The sequence below is a fragment of the Anastrepha ludens genome, chromosome 2, assembly GCF_028408465.1.
Source record: "Anastrepha ludens isolate Willacy chromosome 2, idAnaLude1.1, whole genome shotgun sequence".
NCBI lineage: Eukaryota > Metazoa > Arthropoda > Insecta > Diptera > Tephritidae > Anastrepha > Anastrepha ludens.
This window is the reverse complement of record NC_071498.1, coordinates 35540881-35560365: the sequence shown is the minus strand read 5'-3', so window position 1 is coordinate 35560365 and position 19485 is coordinate 35540881. Positions and strand designations below refer to the sequence as shown.

Below are 19485 nucleotides of genomic sequence, written 5' to 3'. Positions count from 1 at the left end.
ATGGAAACAAATATCCAATGCACCATTCTAAAATGAATATGAAAGGAGTCTTTCGCAAAAACAATTTCTAATATTATTTTCAGGAAACAATAATTTTCCATCTCAGTAATGGTTGACCGTTAAAATAGGATTGGTGTTTGATTGTGCTACTGTGAGGATTTTTTTGCGTCTGTTGAAAGTATAAAAAATTGTATTCAAAAGTTCATGGCGGCGGGCAGTCGGAGCAAGAAGACAACTTTTTATATCATCTTGAGGCTTATCGTGCGATACTCCAATTAATAACTATCGGTTTATACTAAACTTAAATCTTTATCTACTCTTCATTGCTGTCGCTAAAGCGATTATATTTTATATTTCAATCAATGTGCATTTTTACTTATTTATTACAGGTAGTTACAATTAAGCGGTTGTGTGTAAGAAAACTTCCGCCTGTGTTAGCCATTCAATTAAAGCGTTTCGAATACGATTACGAGCGCGTTTGCGCTATTAAATTTAATGATTACTTTGAGTTCCCACGTGTACTTGATATGGAGCCATATACAGGTAAGTACTTGTGCACTTAAATATGTACATATATATATATTTTTTCTTTTAATGTGCACAAAGCATCTATTACTCCAATCTAATTTTCCTTCCCCTCCTATTTCAGTTTCTGGCTTGGCCAAACTAGAGGGTGAAGTCGTCGAGGTGGGTGACAATTGTCAATCAAATAGCGAGACCACTAAATATGAGTTAACTGGCATCGTGGTACATAGCGGACAGGCTTCCGGTGGCCATTACTTTAGTTACATACTTTCTAAGTAAGCTGAACGATGTTTTAACACCTTCCCACAAAAGTTAACAAATATTTTCAATTATATCTCTTATCAGAAATCCTTCCACTGGCAAGGAGCAATGGTATAAATTCGACGATGGTGAGGTGAGCGAATGTAAAATGCATGAGGATGAGGAGTTGAAAGCACAATGCTTTGGTGGTGATTACATGGGTGAGATTTATGATAACAATTTAAAGCGCATGCAATACAGACGTCAGAAGCGTTGGTGGAATGCATACATGCTCTTCTATACGCGTTGCGATCAAAAACCCGTACAATTCGAGCCTTGTGTGGAGCAGTTGTCGTTGGCAGAGAGCCGCAATTTCGTATTGCCGCTACCAAAACCAATCGAGCGCAGTGTACGGTGCGTAAGGAAATACGAATACAAAATATTTATACGCAACAAAAAAAATTGACTTTTAACTTTTTTCTTTATAGTCACCAAAATATACGATTTTTGCACTCAAAGAGCATTTTCTCGGTAGAATTTTTCAATTTCATTAAGAAGTTAGTTAGCTGCAGTATTCCTTCAACACGTCCCGACAAAATGGTGTGTAAATTTGTGCTACTTATAATGGTTATATATGCTGCAATATTTCTCTTTACTTCCTACTCCAGACACCAGCTGCTGAGGAGCTTTCATTACTGGGCGTGCAACTAGCATCACAATTCTTGTTCCACACAGGTTTTAGAACGAAAAAATCACTGCGTGGGCCAGTTATAGAATGGTAGGTCCAAAGGTGTTTCATGTGAATTTGCTAATGCTTGTATAATCTCAATTGCGCTGCCAAAATTATTGTGATATTTGAAATTCACCTGTTATTTAAGATTTAAGTTGCATATTTTGTTTTCAGGTATGACACACTATCACATCACATTCGTTTCTCCTCGTTGGTGCGCAAATGGTTTGCCAACAATGCGCTTCTCAATCCCGAGTCCCGTTTGGGCGAATATATATTGATGGCCCCCTCTCCGGAAGTGCGAACTGTATTTGTAAAATTGGTGGTTTTCTTCTGTCACTTTGCCATAGCCGACGAGCCGCTGGTTGGCTACGAAGGCAGCAATCTATGTGAACAGATTTTAATAAGCGTACTGGAGCTGTTGAAGTGTGAGGCCGTCGATTATGGCAAACATTTGCCGCACTATTTCAGTTTGTTCAGCATGTACGTGGGATTGGGTACACCAGAAAAGAAACAGTTGTTAAAGGTATGCAAACTAAAGCAATGCTTTTGATACTAATTTTTATAATTCTATTTTTTCAATACTTTCGTAGCTGAATGTGCCCTTTATATTTATGCAAGTCGCTTTGGACGAAGGTCCCGGTCCGTCGATCAAATATCAGTATCCCGAACTGAGCAAGCTGCATCAGGTCGTTTCGCATTTAATACGTTGCAGCGATATCTCCGACAAGTGTCAGAATTCGAATCAGAATGCACAACCGCTCGAGAATCCATACAAAGATCAAAACATAAGTCGCGAAGAGTTGATGCCATTATCGCCGGAATGTGCGGACATACTCTTCAATCGAACAGGGTACTTGAAACGGTATTTAATTAAATTCACTTAAAATTAAAAATTTCCACTTCCTGTTTACGCAGTTATATTAAGAAGCTAATAGAGGACACAGCTGTGGGTGAAGAAGGTATAAAATTACTACAATACTGCAGTTGGGAGAATCCGCATTTCTCACGTGCTGTATTAACTGAACTGTTGTGGCAATGCGGGTTTGCTTATTGTCACGACATGCGTCATCACACCGAGTTGCTGTTGCATATTTTGTTAATCAAAGATTCATGGCAGCACCATCGCATACACAATGCGCTCAACGGTGTAGCGGAGGAGCGCGAAGGTCTGTTGGAGACGATACAGCGCACAAAGACACATTACCAAAAGCGTGCATACCAAATAATCAAATGCCTTACACAACTATTCCACAAATCACATGTGGCCCTACAGATGCTCAACTCGAATGCCAGTATCGCACGGCATTGGACCATGGCAGTGGAATGGTTGCAGGATGAGTTGGAGAGGCAACGTAGTTGTCAGTACAATTCATATTCGTGGTCACCACCCGCACAGAGCAATGATAACACAAATGGCTACATGCTGGAACGTTCACAATCCGCCAAAAATACATGGTCCATGGCGTATGAGTTATGCCCTGAAGAGGTGGGCTAAATGAAAAGCTTTGAATTTGTGAACCAATAATTGTTTTTATTTTTTTTATTTTTAGGAACAAGAAGAGACTAATGAGTCGGATATTGAACCGACTGAAGAGACGCAGCGACAGCAACAACAGCAACAAATAGCGCAGACGCTGCAGGCACCCGTAGCGGGTGATGCGCTCACAAGTGATACAGTACCCGCGAGTCCAGCACACAAACCGTTTATAGTGGGCATGGCACCGGGTAGCTCCATTGACTGGTCTGCTGCAAACACATTTGCGGTAGATAGTCACACAGCAACAACTACAACCACTTCCACTACGAGCAGTGGAGGCGGTGTTGGCGGTGTTGGCGGCACTAGCGGTAGTGTTGTGACGGCTGTAAATAGCACTGAACAACAACAAGCAGCCACGACAGAGGCGAACATAAACGGTTTGACGGCGAATGTGAAGCAGCTGGCGCTTTCTCCCAAAACGGTAATTCCCCCCTAAAAGTCGACAGTAGCATTTCTAATGTACTCGTACACTCCTAAGCATACCAGAGCAGCGGGTAAATGAGATTTTCAAAGATTTTTTAAAGCGTATCTACTAGCGTACTTGTTTTGATTGTGTTTACGATTGTTTATGTTGAGTCTGATTTATATTTGTTTATTCTTATATAAGTGTTACGTTTCAGTACTTATTTGTTTAGATTTGTTTTGGGTATTGAATTCAGCGAGTGAATGTGTATAATAACTGTAAGAATATACTCTTATATTAATTAAATCTTATACTGCGATTTTATAAATATCGTGCACATACGAAAGAGATACATATACTATGTGTGTAAGACATTGTTTATCATGAACACAAGAAAGCCTCCTAAGAAAAGTTTACGTCATCGGAACGACACAGCCAAGGACTGTACCTGAAAGGTCGTTTCCCAAAAATGTGTATTGAATATTTTACTAGCTACAAAAATAACAACCGCAAACACACAACAACTGCTGCTCAAGAATAGTTCGGTTGAAAGAGTAATTGGTAGGAGAGTAAGAGTATTTCGCTCAGAGGAATGATAGAAATAGTTATTCGCAACAACAAAATGCTGATTCAGAAATAAATAAATTATGCGAGGAAACTTTACTAGTTGTAGCTACTGAAAAAATCCCTTTATTTTAACAATCAAAAAGCTTTATAAATGAAAAATTTTAACTTATGAATGAAATAACAGTTTTCAAGGGCTGGATACCTATATACTTATATACAAATATGGCCCTATATTCACATCTATTTTGTAAAATTAGCAAATTTTCAAATGTATTTTAGTTTATTGGTATCAGTTGTGACAATTTTTTTTACACATTCTTGGAATGTCAAATAGAGAATAGTGTTGATGTTACTTTACAGATTTATTACAGTGAACGCTCAGAATTCCTAAGTAGTTTTTCTTGAGCTAATTAATATTTCCGATTTGGCTTCGTGGTTTCGATATATGTGCTCTCCCAATATCTGATTGAAGGTATAGAGGATTCGAAATGTGTTTGAGAATATTTGTCGCATTGATATAAGGATCAAAAACGAAGTTTTCAATAATACCTTCAAATAAAATTGTAAAAAAATGACTATTCAGAAAACTTAACTCAAATCTTAAGCTCTTAGGAAGTTAGATGCAAGGAAAGATTTCTCCAGTTTCTGGACCCTATTTAAGAAAACTGAGCGTCCTCTGTATAATACAAACCTTTCAGGTAAAAAACTTGGCTTTTAGATACCCTTATAAGACATCGAAAAAAGGTACATACACATCGAACTTTTTAGCTTTCGCTTATCCAGGTTTATTTCTATACTAAAGGGTTTTCCAATAGGAGGTATTATTTTGATATTCAAAGAAAAATGCTATTTTTTAATATAAATGATCGGATGTTTATTTCATTATAAAGAGGAAGGTATGTCGTTAATAGTGGAAAATAACATCAGGCAAATGACCACCACGACCACGCTTACAGGACAATATCCTTTTCATGAAAGTTTCCATAACCGAATTGCAAAGAGGCTACCCTATGTCCTCGATAGCCTCACAAATTGCATCTTTGAGGTCTTGAATTGACCCTGGGCTGTTGGCGTAGACCTTCTCTTTCACGTGGTCCCAAAGAAAAAAGTCACAAGATGTTAAATCACTAGATCTCGGTGGTCAATTGTGATCACCTCTTCGAGAGATAACATGGTCCTGAAACTTTTTCCGCGAAAGATCAATGGTTTCGTCTCTTTTGTGACCCGTAGACCCGTAGCGCCGTCTTGTTAAAAATAAACGTTCTCCAGATCAATACCATCGAATTTCGGCCATAAAAAGTCGTTAATCATCTCTCGATAGCGCAATCACATTCAAAATAACACCTGTTATTGGAAAACCCTTTATATATTGAGGAAATAGTTTGCTTTAAAATTCGTGATAGATCTTAAAGCAATAGTTTTTAGTATTCTCGTCTTCTTTCGCGAGTTAAATTATTTGATACTTAAATTTTTTGTTTTCGACTTGCGTACGTATCAGTTTTTTAGTGTTTTTTTGTTTTGCTCGCTTTATTTTGTTTATTTTATTTATTTTTTGTTTTCTTTTTGTGTTTTTATTTATTTATTTTTTTTGTTTTTTTTTTGTTTTTTTTTTTTTGTTTTTTTTTTTTTTGTTTTTGTCTCGCTCACTTGATTTCTGGTACGCGGGTTTAAGTTTTTTAGTTCTTTCTATTTATTTAAATTTTTTGTATCGCGAACTTGATTTCAGGTACTTAAGTACGTTAAAGGTACTTAAGTTTTATTGGATTTTGTGTGCGAGAGTTAACATTTTTTTAACTTTTATTTTAAGAGTCTTATTCGCGCACGTACTTTCAGTTTTGGTATTTTTCGACTCGTAACATTCCAGTTGCATATACCCCACCAGTGCTAATTTCTCTTCCATTAATATACAGATATGTATGTTTTAAATAAGTTTGTAAAAAATATAAGTCTAATGCGTTCCGGAAACTCATATGTCCTCATCATGCATAAATCTTGTTAAGAATTGTTATTGCTGTTATATAAAAAGTGTTTAACCTAGACCTTAGCGTATTGTTCGGCAAACTAAGAATCCCAATGCTAAATAAAAATGAAATCCCGACATGAATTAATGTTTGATAGTTGAATAATTCCATATACATACATATGTACATGTGTAACTCACGCATTTTGAAACCAACTCTTCTGATCTTAATTGTTTCGGCTGTTCTCTTCTTACCTTTGCGTCCTGCCCACATTTACACTGTATACACTATGCTTAAATCACAAAAAAACAAAAACAAAAAAAATATATAAATATTAAAACAACGCACACACGCATACACATACACCATACACTCTTATGTACCAAAACCATTTCTCTTTTGTCATAACCACTGTTAGCGTACCGTGGGAATTAGTAAACATCACCAACAGCAGCTACAACAACATCAACAACAACACCAGCAACAGCTACAACAACAACAGCAACGTGGTAACAGTTCAAGCCGTTTAGTATAATTTACTTTAGCCAAGTTAGTTGAAATTAAAACTATCGTTTTCGCTTTGTATGCAAATCTACTGCAACAGCAAGAACAAAAAACAACAAATACAATAGCACCCACAACACACACTGTCTTTCTATCCAGCATCCTTTGCGCTTGTGTTAATTGTTGCCGTCATTCCGCATTACTCAGCCTTACACAAACATATGTATGTACTGCAGCGCATTATTATTTATTGTTCATGTTCACTCGTTTGCATTTAATCACAGTTGCAGTCAATCACAAAGAAGGACGATAATTCATAACCAGATCAAAGGATGTTTTTAGAAGAATTGATTTGGTTTGATATAAATAGAAAGTGTCCTCTGTGAAAAAAATTGGCGGAAAGTCGAAATAGTAATTAAATAAGTTTCTATGATTTTGTGGTTTTTGCTGCTTTTTATTACATTCAGTAACATGAGAATTTTTGAAGAAATTCAAAGTAAAAAGTTGAAACCAAAATATTTCTACGATTTATTTGTTTCTCCCATTTAACAACATTTTTCAATTATCTACTTGCTACGACTTGTATGCAAGAGATATATTCATTTGGATACTTTCGTCTTGTTTATTAGCCTCCTTATTTTATTTTGATAAAAAATACATTTATAAATTAAAGTTGATTGTTTATAAATACATGAGTTAAGACATTTTGTGTGTGCGTTTATTTGAGAAGTCGACCTTCATAGAAAGTATTGCTATACTTGAGTGTTTTGAGTGTTCCAAGAAAAAAGTAAAGGAAAAATTATATAGTACAATTAATAGCTATTCTGCAACATGTTTGGCACCTCCAACGCATTTTGTTACTGTTTACTCTTTCTTATGTGTTTCAATGAATTCCCTCCATTGCTTCAGTCACATTGTACCACAAAAAATAATTAAATGCTAGTTAGTAGTTTTCACACTTGGTTTGAGCATTTCAAACGTGTGCATAGTTTTTGTAAATATATCTACACAAAATATAAATTTGTCACACATCTCGAAACAAACACGGTCTGGTATAACCTTGGACCATAAAACATTTTTAAATCAATTTGTGCCTCAACCGAAGAGTATCAAAATATATTGATACTCGGTAATATTACTCAAGTTATAACGCTTTATTATTAAATTTCGTACACTGGAGCATCAGTGGTTGCTTGGCAAACGCTCGGGCAAAAGTACCATTCTGAGGAAATCACGTGCGAACAAAATTCTGCACTTTACGTGGAAATAAAAGTGTGTTCATGCTTTTGACAATCAGCTGTTTTACATTATCAATAATAAAATAAAGTGGAATAGATTAAGTAATAAATAAAATAAAGTAAAATAAATAAAATAAAAGAAAAATAAAATAAAGGAAAAATAAAAAAATTAAAAATTAATTAATGGGGGAAACCGGTTTAGGAGGCCGAAATTTTGGTGTTCTTCGTGAATTTTTTGAACAAGGAAGTAATAATCAGAAATTGTTTAAACTTAGACGGTATTTTACTCATATTTTTAAGTTCACTTTAAAATTCTTTCAAGCCATTTCCGCTGGAAATAGGGGCGGTAGAGCGTGTTGTCCATGGACGATCGCCATCCGAGTATCTTGCTGGTGGGCATTCCTAAAGTTGCAATTTTTCTCCGTAATCAATAACAATTTTTTTTTCGTTAACAACATGTTTCCTAAGAATATACACAGAATATGAACCTAATTTTGATAAAATAATATTGAAAATTTATTTATTTTATTTTTTTTATTTTTTAGAGCTTATATGATAATAAAATTAAAAGTAAACTAAGCAAACGCAGCGCTAGGAGCAGAGGCTTTCGGCTGTCTGGTGATGTACTATATGTTGAATCAGATACGACGGAGTAGGTCGGTGTCCTTCAGAAATTTGTAAATATTTTTGATGTTTTCTTCAGTGGCTTCTTTTAGAAGTAGAAGAGGGTCTGTGCTCCTGAAGTGGTGATGCCTTTGAGAAGCAAGTTCTGGGCAGGATACCAGTAGGTGATGTACACTGACTGTTGCTTGGCAGAAGGCTCAGGTGTTGGGTGTATTACCCTGTAATAGGTGTACGCTGGTGATTATGGTGTGCCCAATACGGAGTCGTGTGTATGGGGTAATGTGGTTGGTGGGTACCGATGTTGGATATGTAGGTTTGGAACGTTAGGGTTGATGTTGGAATAATGATGTTTGTAATACGATCATTCACGAAGTAACTTGGTTTGCCTCTGTACATGAATGAGTCGGTGTATGTCGTTAAGTAGAATGATTTGTGATGTGACTGTTGGTGTAATGGACAGGCGCTTTGAGGCGCTTGAACACAATGTATTACCATATTTTTTCATTTTTGCTTAAGAAAAATATTTTTTATAATAATATAGTCCCAGAATTAGGTTCATTTGAATTAGGATTGAATAAAGAATGCTCCGAAAAAAATTTATAACGATTGGTCGATAACTTTTTGAGCTAGAGTGCCCACCAGTTGAAACAAAATAGTTTCGAGAAAAACGTAGTTCTAACTAACGCGCGCTACGGTGCGGAGCCGACGGACAGTCACTGAAGTGCTCATAGAATCGGGAATAATGTGAATTTCGCTTTAAAATTTTTACCACATATTCTTGAGTAGTTATACTAACAATTTATGCAATAAAAAAAAAATCGATTTTTTGATAAGTCTAAACTGGTTTTCTCCCTTAAAGTAAATAAAATAAAATAAGAAGAAAATAAACTAAAGCAAGTGAATTACGAGAAAAGTAAAATAAAACGAATGAAACGACTTAAAATAAATTAAAAATTTTAAATAAAAATAAAATACAGGGGAATTAAATGAAATAAAATAGAATGAAATGAGATAAAGTAAAATAAAATAATTAAAATAAAATATCAAATAAATAAAAATAAAATAAAGTAAAATGAAATTAATAAAATAAAATGAAATGAAATTAAATTAAATTCGTTTAAATAAAGAAATGAAAATTTAAATAAAACAAATTACTTTTTTTTTTTGAATATTTTTAGCATATAAAGGTCCTAAAGGTTAAAATTAAGTTAAATAGAAAAGAAAAAACTAGAAAAAAGCAATATCTTATAAATGACCGCAGGAATTCTTTGTAGGCCAAGTACTTGCTAATATTTTCGACGATCTGATGTTTCAAATATGATAGTTATGGGCTTTTTGGAATGTAAATGTAATGAAAATATATTCGTGATTTTGGGTGTTGACAGCTAATTGATTTCGGAAACAGTTTCAAGCGGTAGAAGTTTGCCATTATTCACTATAATTGAATTATTCATTATAATTGAATACTTGATTTTTTTATTTTATGCGATAAAATTCCTCAAAACAACGGCCCCATTATTATGCACGTATATATGTATAATTGGAAATGGACTTTCAAAAGACGTACCTAGATATTATTTTAAAATAAAACATGCACAAATTTTGATTCTTTGAGGTTTCACTATTTTTTTATTCAAAATACATGCGGCTCTTAACAATTATATATGATAAATGACACAATTTAAATGTCCATTATGAGCACGTCTATGGGTAAAACGTCGAGATATCGTTGTTGAAGGTTGCAGCAACATTCCCAGTCCTTTTTTATCCTCGACAGAACCAGTTACTTGAAATTTGTTCACCAACCTTTGAATTGTTGACCTATTCGCACAATTATTTCTACAAAAAAAAAAACGTTATTTTTCCGATATGTTTTTCTTAAATTTTGACCGATTGACCATTGTTGTATCGTCGAAAATTGTACATCTGTCTACTTGAAAAATGTCAAAGATGACATAAAAAAAGTAGCGTCTAGGAATTATTCGCTACTGAAATCTAGGCGTCACTTTTGAAAGACGCTTTATTAAGGGTGAAATTTTGTAAACTTTTGACTATTTATTTATATAATTTTGTTTTATAATACAAAAAAAAAACCATACAACTTTGAAGCGTCACTTTACAAAATTTTAAAAAATTCAACTAATTTTCGGTAATATTTCATATCTTTTAATTTGTAGTCCGTTTAATTGTAATATAATATTGTTCAAGTTTAAAAGGCTTGACATTCGCATTGATTTTTGATATTTTTTTTTTGTTGACCGTGTAATGCATTTTCTTCCATATCAAGAATGCTCGAAGTTTTTTTTTTTAGTTATACGGTTTTTGTTGTAGCGTAACCTAATATTCCTATAAAAAATATAAAATAAATAATTAAAACTTCATATATTTTATGCAGTGTTAGAAAAAATAATTGAAACGATGTGAATTTTTCTTTCTTTTGGGTATATTTCTTGCAAAATAATTTTTGCTGTTGAAGTTCATATCTTTTTATAAAGAAACAGTTTTATATTGTATATAAAAATAGAGGTACTCAACTCTTGCTACATATTTGTAGAAAAGAAATCATGAAGTTCATTTTATTGTCCTTGGAAAAAATAATAGAAACGACGTCCTTAAAGCTAATAAACATAAATATTTCTCTTTAAGATAATTAAACAAAACTTTTAAAATTGTAAACAAATTAATATTTGGTTGTTGCACCCTGGGCTTTAATGACTGCGGTGCAACGCCGGCTCATTGAGTCCACTAACTTGACACAAACTGATGGGTTTATACTAAACCATTCTGCCTGGACTTTTTCCCACAAATCTGCTTTATTTTTTGCCTTATAGGCGGCAATTCTCTTCTTCAGAATGCCCCAAAGGTGCTCTATTGGATTCAAGTCCGGGGATTGTGAAGGCTATTCTACTAACTTTACATTGTTATCCTGGAACCATTTCTTCGCCAGTTTAGAGGAGTGTTTTGGGTCGTTATCTTGTTGAAACTCCCAAATCAATGGCATTTCTTCTTTGGCATATGGAAGCATAACATTATTTAAAATATTTACGTAGTCCGCAGTGCACATCTTATCTTTAATCTAGAATAAAGGACCAACTCCTGCCGACGAAAAACATCCCCAAAGTAGTATATTACCACCTCCATGCTTCACGGTCTTCAACGTGTGCTTTGGATCGTATGCAGAGTTTTTAGGTCGTCTTACATGTACCTTGCCATCAGACCCAAACAAATTAATCTTTGTTTCATCTGACCATAATACGTTTTTCCAATTTGCACGCAGTAGATGTTTCTTTGCAAACGATAATCTGCAGGTTATGTTTTTTCTGCTAAGGTATGGTACTTTTCTTGCACTATAGGCATTTAATCCCCCAGATATTAATCTATTTCGGATTGTTCGACTGCTTACTGGCGCTTGTAAAACATTTTTCAATTCTTCTGAGGATAAAAATGGTTTTTTTTTTCGATTCTCGTATAAGCAGTTGGTCAAACTTCTTTGATGTTGCGCGCTTTCGTCCTCGTTTTTCCTCTGTAATTTTAAAATTAATCGCAGAAAACACCTTTTTTTTGAGCATTTCATTAAGGGGGTCTCTGGTCTCGAGGCCCTGAAATGAAGGGTTTTTTTGGGGATTGATTGTGACAAATCCTGTGAATATTTAAAAAAAATTTTTTTTTTATTTTAAAGGTACATGTCTTGGCTTTTAAAAAATGGTTTTGACTTTGAAAAAAATTAACACCCGCGACCTTGAAATGGCGCTGAAGACGTCCACCTCCAAACGAAACAGGTCTCCATTTTGGTCACGGTTTTTCCACCTGGGTAATCAGAAAGCAAAAATTAGATATGCGTTGTCTTCAGAGTTGCCCTGGTTAAGTTTTCCCGTGACAGATTTTTTTTTTTAAATTTTTTTCAAAAGTTATGCAACAATTTGCAAAAAAAATTTTTTTTTGCTCATTTTTTGAACTTTAAAAGGTTATAAAAATGGAATGAAAAAAAATTTCAAAAATCGTACACGGGGAAACTTAGCGGTAAGTTTTCCGAACCTTTTAAGACCAAAACCATTGAAATCGGAGTATAACTACTATGAAAAGTGTGACCAAAATGCTTAAAAAACACGATTTTCGGGGAAACGCGTTTAAAGATAAAGTTTATGATGCAAACGGCCGGAGGAGGGTACACTTCGGTGCCCAGAAAAATGTGAAAAAAATGCGATTTTCAAAAAATCCTTTCTGTGGCGTACACATACAACAAAATTATGCAAAAAAAAAAAAATCGATTTTTTTTTCGCTGGAGACCAGAAGACCCCCTTAAATCGGCAATCCGTGACATAGAAAGGCCATCACTTTTTAGTTTTTTTATAATTTCTCTTTACTTCTCTAATTACTATGGGTTTTCAAAAAAACTAAAATTTTGGAAAATAGTGAAAGTGAAGCTAATAAGGATGTTATTTGAATTGAAAGAAAATAGATAAATACTACACACTTTTTTTACATAACATAAAAATCTTTTAACAATACGTTTCCGATAAATGTATAACGTTTTTTTGGTGGTACTAATTCATTGCCGAAAATTAATTCACTAATGACTCAAATATTTAAAAGCTTTTGGGCAACATTTTATTTTTTCTCCTAATGCTAACACGCACTTGTATAATATTGCTAAATAAGTCCAAGCGCACCTGCGACACTTTCTCATATTTTATACATATACATATGTATGTAACACTTATACATATACACACGCACATGTACACATTGTCGCTGTTGCCAAGCTCCGCTGCTTCCTATTCACCGGTTCACTCACTCACTGTGCCCCTTAGCTTTTGTTCGAATTAGTTCACTGTGTTAGTTCTGTGCTCCTGTGAAGTTGCGCTGTGCCAATTGCACTTTCTGACGCTTAGAATTGTTTTTGGTTGCAAACAAGTTTGAAGCTTGATTTCGAATTCATGTTGTAATTGCTTTACTTAGCTATTTCGTTGCAAAATGCATTTGTAAATATTTGGCTGTGTTGTTGAAAATTAATTACATCTACATTGCTATCTTTATACCAAAATATTGATATACGACTAAAAGTGTAATATAATTTTTTTCATATCTTTCTCATTTCACATACGACTGCGCGTTGAATATTGTTTTAACTACAACAACATGCATAATTGGACATATTTGAAATCATTAATTGAAATAGTCCATCAGCGGCGGCATTGGTGAGACGACAACGACTACAATAATGACGACGATGACTGGCCGAGACATCGAAAACTCCAAGCAACCAATGCTGAAAACACAGCAACAGCAACAGCATCAACATCAGCAGCAGACAATGGCAATAATGTCGACTGCGCTCATACAACATCAACAACCAGCGGCAGTAGTTACGTTAGCACTAACAACAACAACAATATCAAAATCAACAACAACGATTTCAATAAGTTTGCCTGTAAATACAATAATTGCAACAGCTACAACCACAACGGAAGCAATAGCAACAGCAACACCATCAACCACACTAATAAACACACTCACCGCAGTAGCAGCAGCAGCAACAACAGCCACAGCAACCAAATTGGAAAATAGCGATAAAATGACAGCAACATCAACAGCAACAACAACAACAACACTCAATGAACAACAGCCCATAACGTAGATGAAGATAAAAAATGAATAAGAAAACTAAAGAAAAATGTTATATTAAACGAAACAGAAACAGAAAAGAAAAACTATACGTAAACGTGCGTTTTTTCATCATTTAAGAAGCAAATATACACATACATACACATACACATATAAATGAAAAAAGGAGGCAGAAGCAAACTAATACAAAACAAAGATGCAAATAATATTAATTTAATTTATTCATTATGATAATAAAATAAATATAAAATATTGCAAATAACAAAACCAAGTGGGAAGCGAACTAAAGGATTACGTGTAAATGTAAGCGTAGGAAGAAAAAAGAGGCAATCGAGAGGAGAGAGACGGCAAACAGTGCGTGTTGAGGCATTAGCGGCGCAAGCTGGGCGAACAGCTTAAAACAAAGCATAGAAGGCATTTGTTCGTTAAATTTTTCGTTTATTTACTTTGTTCGTACATCGCACCAAAGCGCCTAAAAGCAGATTACACAAGACAGCGCCTGCAAAGCCCGAATGTACTACGTGTGCGGCATGTCTTGGCATTGTACTCGACTTGAAAGGAACTTACAGCAAACGAACAATGAAAGTTTCTTCGTTTGCCACAATTGGGCTTTAACAAAGTGATTAACCTAAACAAAAATAAAGTATTCATACAACTTAATTAGAAATATTTTGCGGATACAACTACGTACACAATAAAAACAAATTAGCAGAAGGCATACAATTGCATTATATTATACCATAAAAAAATGAAAATAAAGGAGAGAAGGGCCGTGCGAATTTGAAAGGCGGCTAAAGAAGTAGATTGATGATGGTGGTGATGATTAGTAGATGAAAAGTATGTGGTTGAATAGTTTTATACGTTAAGCATTATTATAAAAATAATTACCATAATATGAAAAAGGAAGGAAGCTGTAGCACACATACACTCACACACACACACATCTAAAACCAAACAACACACTCAATTGCAGTTATAATTACTTGGCTGAGGAAAAGGAAATTATTAAGCGGTAATTAAGCGGAATGTTGCATCGTGCAAGCAATGGAAAAGAGTCACTGATAAAAATTATGCGTTTTGGCGTGATGAAGAAAAAACGATTAAATTTAATTTAATTGCAAATATACATACATACTTCAAAAACAATTTTAAATTATTATCTAGGCAAAAAAAAAAAAATGCAAACTCAATCGAAATAATAAAATAATTAAAGATTAAACTAAACAATATAAATATATAGATATATACTATATAATATTTATGTATGTGCTGTGCAACACAAAACATTGCAGAACTGATAATTGGAAAAAATATTACATACATACACGCATAAAAGCGAAATGAATTGTAAGATTTTGTTTGTAAATGAGATAAATTGCATTGTGCTGCCATGGCCATGGTGTTGGGCGCATCCATCTTGGCTGGATTTGTTGTATTGTATTTTTAATGAATTAATTAATTTTCCAACTGCGTTTTAGTGCAAAATTTAGCTAGTTTTCTTTACTCTTTTCCTTTTTATACACATACATACATATATTATATTATTGTAAAAAAATATACCTGTTTGTTTTTTAAATAATTTTTAAACTCCTGACATAAACATAAAAACAAGTAAAGTAAAAACAAAAACATGAAAATAATATAAATGAGCAAGTAACTAAACATTTATTACGCTTGAAAAAGTAAACATGTTAAAGTAAAGTTATAAAAAGATGAATAAAAAGAAAATGAGAGAGTTAATTATTTTAATTTAATTTAACTTAATTTAAAATATGAAAAATAAATAAATCAAGTTGAATTAAAAACGAATGAAAAGAAAGTAAAACTATACATTATTAAAATGGATTAATGAAAAGGCAATAGAAGTGCTACGTATATGAATATGTACGCACTATGTATAGCTAACTAAACAGTTGCAGCAGTTAGGTACGAAAATGCAATCGGAGACGAAGCAGCAGAGTTCATGAGTAATTTAACAAAATAAATGTGAACTGAATTATTAATATACATATGTATGTAATAACAGATGAAGAACAAATACAAATAAAAAACACGTATACACATACATACATCCATACATATGAAACGAAGCCAAATTTGAATCGTGTGAGTTCGTCTCAAATGTGTTATGTGTGCAACAAAGTTCAACCCATGAAAAGAGGGCAGAGAACTTCGTCAAAAAATTGTAATGATACTCGTAGGGAGGGCAAATGAAAACGAGATGAAATGAAGAGAAGTGAAAATGGAAAGCGTTATAAAATGATTAAGAAAATGTTTTATAGAGCAAGCAAAATGGGTGTAAGCGGCAACGTTCAACACCGCCAACTCATTTGCATTATTTTTTTACTTTTTATTTATATATATATACCTATCTATGTATGCATGCGCATACATATAATTAGATTTTTTTAAATTAAACAAATAAAAAATTAATTACGAAATAAACAGCAAGTAATAAATAAGCATATAGCCCGTAAAAATACTGTATTAAGCAGCAAATTACCGGATTATATAATTTGTTTTAATTTTTTGTTCAAAAAAGTGTATTACTTGTTCCTATTTCTCCATAATTTTGTGGCGAGTCATTTGTTTACGCTAAAGTAGAAACAAAAAATACTTTTCCGAAAGCAATTATTTTTTATGGAGATTTGTGGAATGCAATCGAAATTGTGCAAATTAGAGGCGGTAACGTACATATTTACATGAATGCATGCACACGTATGTATGTATAAATATCCTTGAACCAGTGCTGCAGCCAAAGGTACTGCGTGTGCACATTGGAGTGCCTCATCAACGCCAGTTCCGCTTTTTCCACAGCAATCATAAAATTTACTATCATATACTTTAAGGCTTCCGCGAAAATATCAATAAATTGTAAGATTTACGGAAGTGGGACCGATTTGAAAATACCAATGGAAATCAAGTTGTTTATAAATAAAAATAATTGTTTCCAAAAATCCCTGAGATGATGGAAAAGTTTGTGCTTAAAAGATCAGCATAAAATTAAAAAAAAACTATCGACAAAATCAAAATATTGAAGTACACTTTCCAACACATGTAAATCTTAAAGTTTTTCCTAAAAATGTTGACGGAAATCTTAAAATATAATAAATTTTATTATTTCTATGGAAAACAGTGCCGATTTTTGTTTTGTATGGTGAAATATGCCGCCTAATGTTTAGTATCTAAACTTCACGAGCATAATGTGTGTTGGGTTGTGGGCGTGTCTGCACTAAAACTTACTTGCATGCTATGCTAAAATACTTTGTGCAATTTTATGAATTTTAGTATATTTACTGCTGATTGTTTACTGCCCAAAGCGCCCCAAACATGAAATGATTTAATTGATTAACAATCAGTTGTAAATTTTTTCACTAACGGGGTTCACCGTACTCACGAAATTACTTGAGTGAGCAATATTTTTAGTGGCGAATTTCAGTAACAGACTTATATTTTCCGATATTTTCATTTGAAATGATGGAAAATGGAATAACTATATTAGAAAAATTTGCGCTTAGAAAAGAGTTTTTTCAATTCTTTCTAATACCTTTATGCAAATTTTTCTAAATTTTGTTTTACGATTAATGTGCCTATGCAAAGTTGCTTATGTTCACACCTCTCCTCTGCTCTTCCCTCCCTCCTTCCTTTTTTACAAAAAATATCAATAAACAAAAAAAAAAGGAGGAACAGACTAACCTTCTTGCGAACATCAAATTTGTAAAAGTGCAGCCGCCATGTGAAGTAGCAAAATATTAGCAAATTGCGCTTGGCATGTGTGTATAAATAAATTTGAATTTGGTGGAATCGGTTCACATGCATACATCAGGATACTACTTTATCACTCAAGTAATTGAAATTGAAACTAAAAGAGGAAATATAATAAATATTTATAATATAAAAAATAATATGCAAACTTTTAATTCCAGTAACAAAGATGTTTTGTTTAGTTTGTTAAAATCACAGTAATAAGAAAATGAATTGAAAATATATACAAATAAAATCGTTTTATTTAGGTAAAAAGCAAATATTTCAGACTAAAAATATAAAATAAACTTTTTTACAAAAATATATACGCGTATATATAGCAAAATCGACCAGATTTTTTCATACAAAATCATAGTTTATTTACAGCTGTGAGCAGTGTACTAAAAACACTTAAGAATATGGGCATTTATGGTAGTATGGTTATGGTATTTGAACGAGCTTAAGTTTTCGCTCCCTTTCCAAGTTGTTTTTGTAGCAGTGTAAAACAATCACTGTAAACTCTTCGATATTGTTGTAACAGTCAAAATACTTAACCGGTATCCTGTGGGAACTTTGATGAGAACCATTTTTTTTTCTAATTTTTACACAAGTTTGGTTTGAGGAGATAAATGGATCAAAGTCGATAAGCCACTATTTTCCAACTAGTGTATGAATATAAAAACATGTTACACTACCTACTATGTTATCAATTATTAACCGAATTCAATGCATATTTTTTCATTTGTCTACTTTGAGTATCTCAAATTCGTATATGGTGTGCTGCTCTTTGCGAATTCGAAAAACGAAAATTATTTTATGGTAGCACAGAATATTTATAAAAAATGCTTATTTACAAAACAAACAAAAAAAAATAAATAAATAAATATCAGTAATGACTCTTTGTTCCATTTTGAATCATAATGTTGAGAGAAGACAATATACAGTACTATCTCGATAATCCGGACACCCTTAATGTTAGGGGTCGTCCGGATTATGGGGGTGCCCGGATTATAGATGATTTTTGTTTTTCAACTAAACGTTGTTTTTTTGAAATGAACATAACGCAATTCAGATATATGTATGTACATAAATAGTTTTATTAAATAATATGTACATCTGTACATAATCAAACATTTTTTTTATTTAGTATGTACTATTTCATTTCACATTTAGTCGCGAATTTTCTAATGGCATCACGTTCCTTTTTTATGTCAAAAACAGTAGATTTGTTGACACCAAATTCTGTTTCAAACCATCTTATGATTTTCCTTTACCAAGGAGATCTACAATTTCACATTTTTTCTGAAGAGTAAGGGTTTTATGAGCCCCTTTATTAAATTTTCCACTGCTCATAATAATAATGTCCACTCAATTCAGTTTGTCACTAAAGAATAAACGCGTGATTTATGCTGTTGCATTTCGTATACATATATTGTTGTTAAAGTACTGCTATTTTACGAAAAACTCACAAAGCAAACTAAAAATTAAAATACATATGTATGTACATATTGCGAAGCAAATTTGAAAAATGTCCGGATTATAGAGTAAAAAATGTTAAACTGTCCGAATTATGCAGTTGTCCGGATTATAGATGTGACCGGACTACCGCGTGTCCGGATTATCGAGATAGTACTGTACATACCATACATATGTACATGTATGTATGTATGTATGTATGTATGTACATATATCCCTCCAAACTGCAAGTTAAAATATCCAAGTCTAACAAACACAAAAAGGAAAACACCAACACTAATAAGATTTCGGTTGAATTCATGAATTTC

General features: G+C 33.2%; 1 protein-coding gene across 6 annotated transcripts in view; it reads left to right on the top strand.

Moving 5' to 3' along the window:
* Positions 1 to 15514, top strand: part of LOC128868408 (probable ubiquitin carboxyl-terminal hydrolase FAF) — a 31113-nt gene extending 15599 nt beyond the window's left edge. For 3 of the 6 annotated variants that reach the window (XM_054110479.1, XM_054110487.1, XM_054110497.1), the window contains exons 10-19: positions 390 to 543; positions 650 to 800; positions 871 to 1179; positions 1254 to 1365; positions 1434 to 1543; positions 1670 to 2021; positions 2089 to 2348; positions 2414 to 2984; positions 3049 to 3456; positions 13512 to 15514. In XM_054110479.1, coding sequence (XP_053966454.1) covers positions 390 to 543; positions 650 to 800; positions 871 to 1179; positions 1254 to 1365; positions 1434 to 1543; positions 1670 to 2021; positions 2089 to 2348; positions 2414 to 2984; positions 3049 to 3456; positions 13512 to 13970 — 2886 coding nt within the window. In that variant the 3' untranslated portion in view covers positions 13971 to 15514. Of the gene's footprint in view, positions 1 to 389; positions 544 to 649; positions 801 to 870; positions 1180 to 1253; positions 1366 to 1433; positions 1544 to 1669; positions 2022 to 2088; positions 2349 to 2413; positions 2985 to 3048; positions 3530 to 6384; positions 6516 to 13511 lie in introns of all 6 variants that reach the window. The other 3 variants (XM_054110514.1, XM_054110506.1, XR_008455115.1) reach the window with 3 other exon arrangements.
* The last annotated feature ends 3971 nt before the right edge of the window (positions 15515 to 19485 follow it).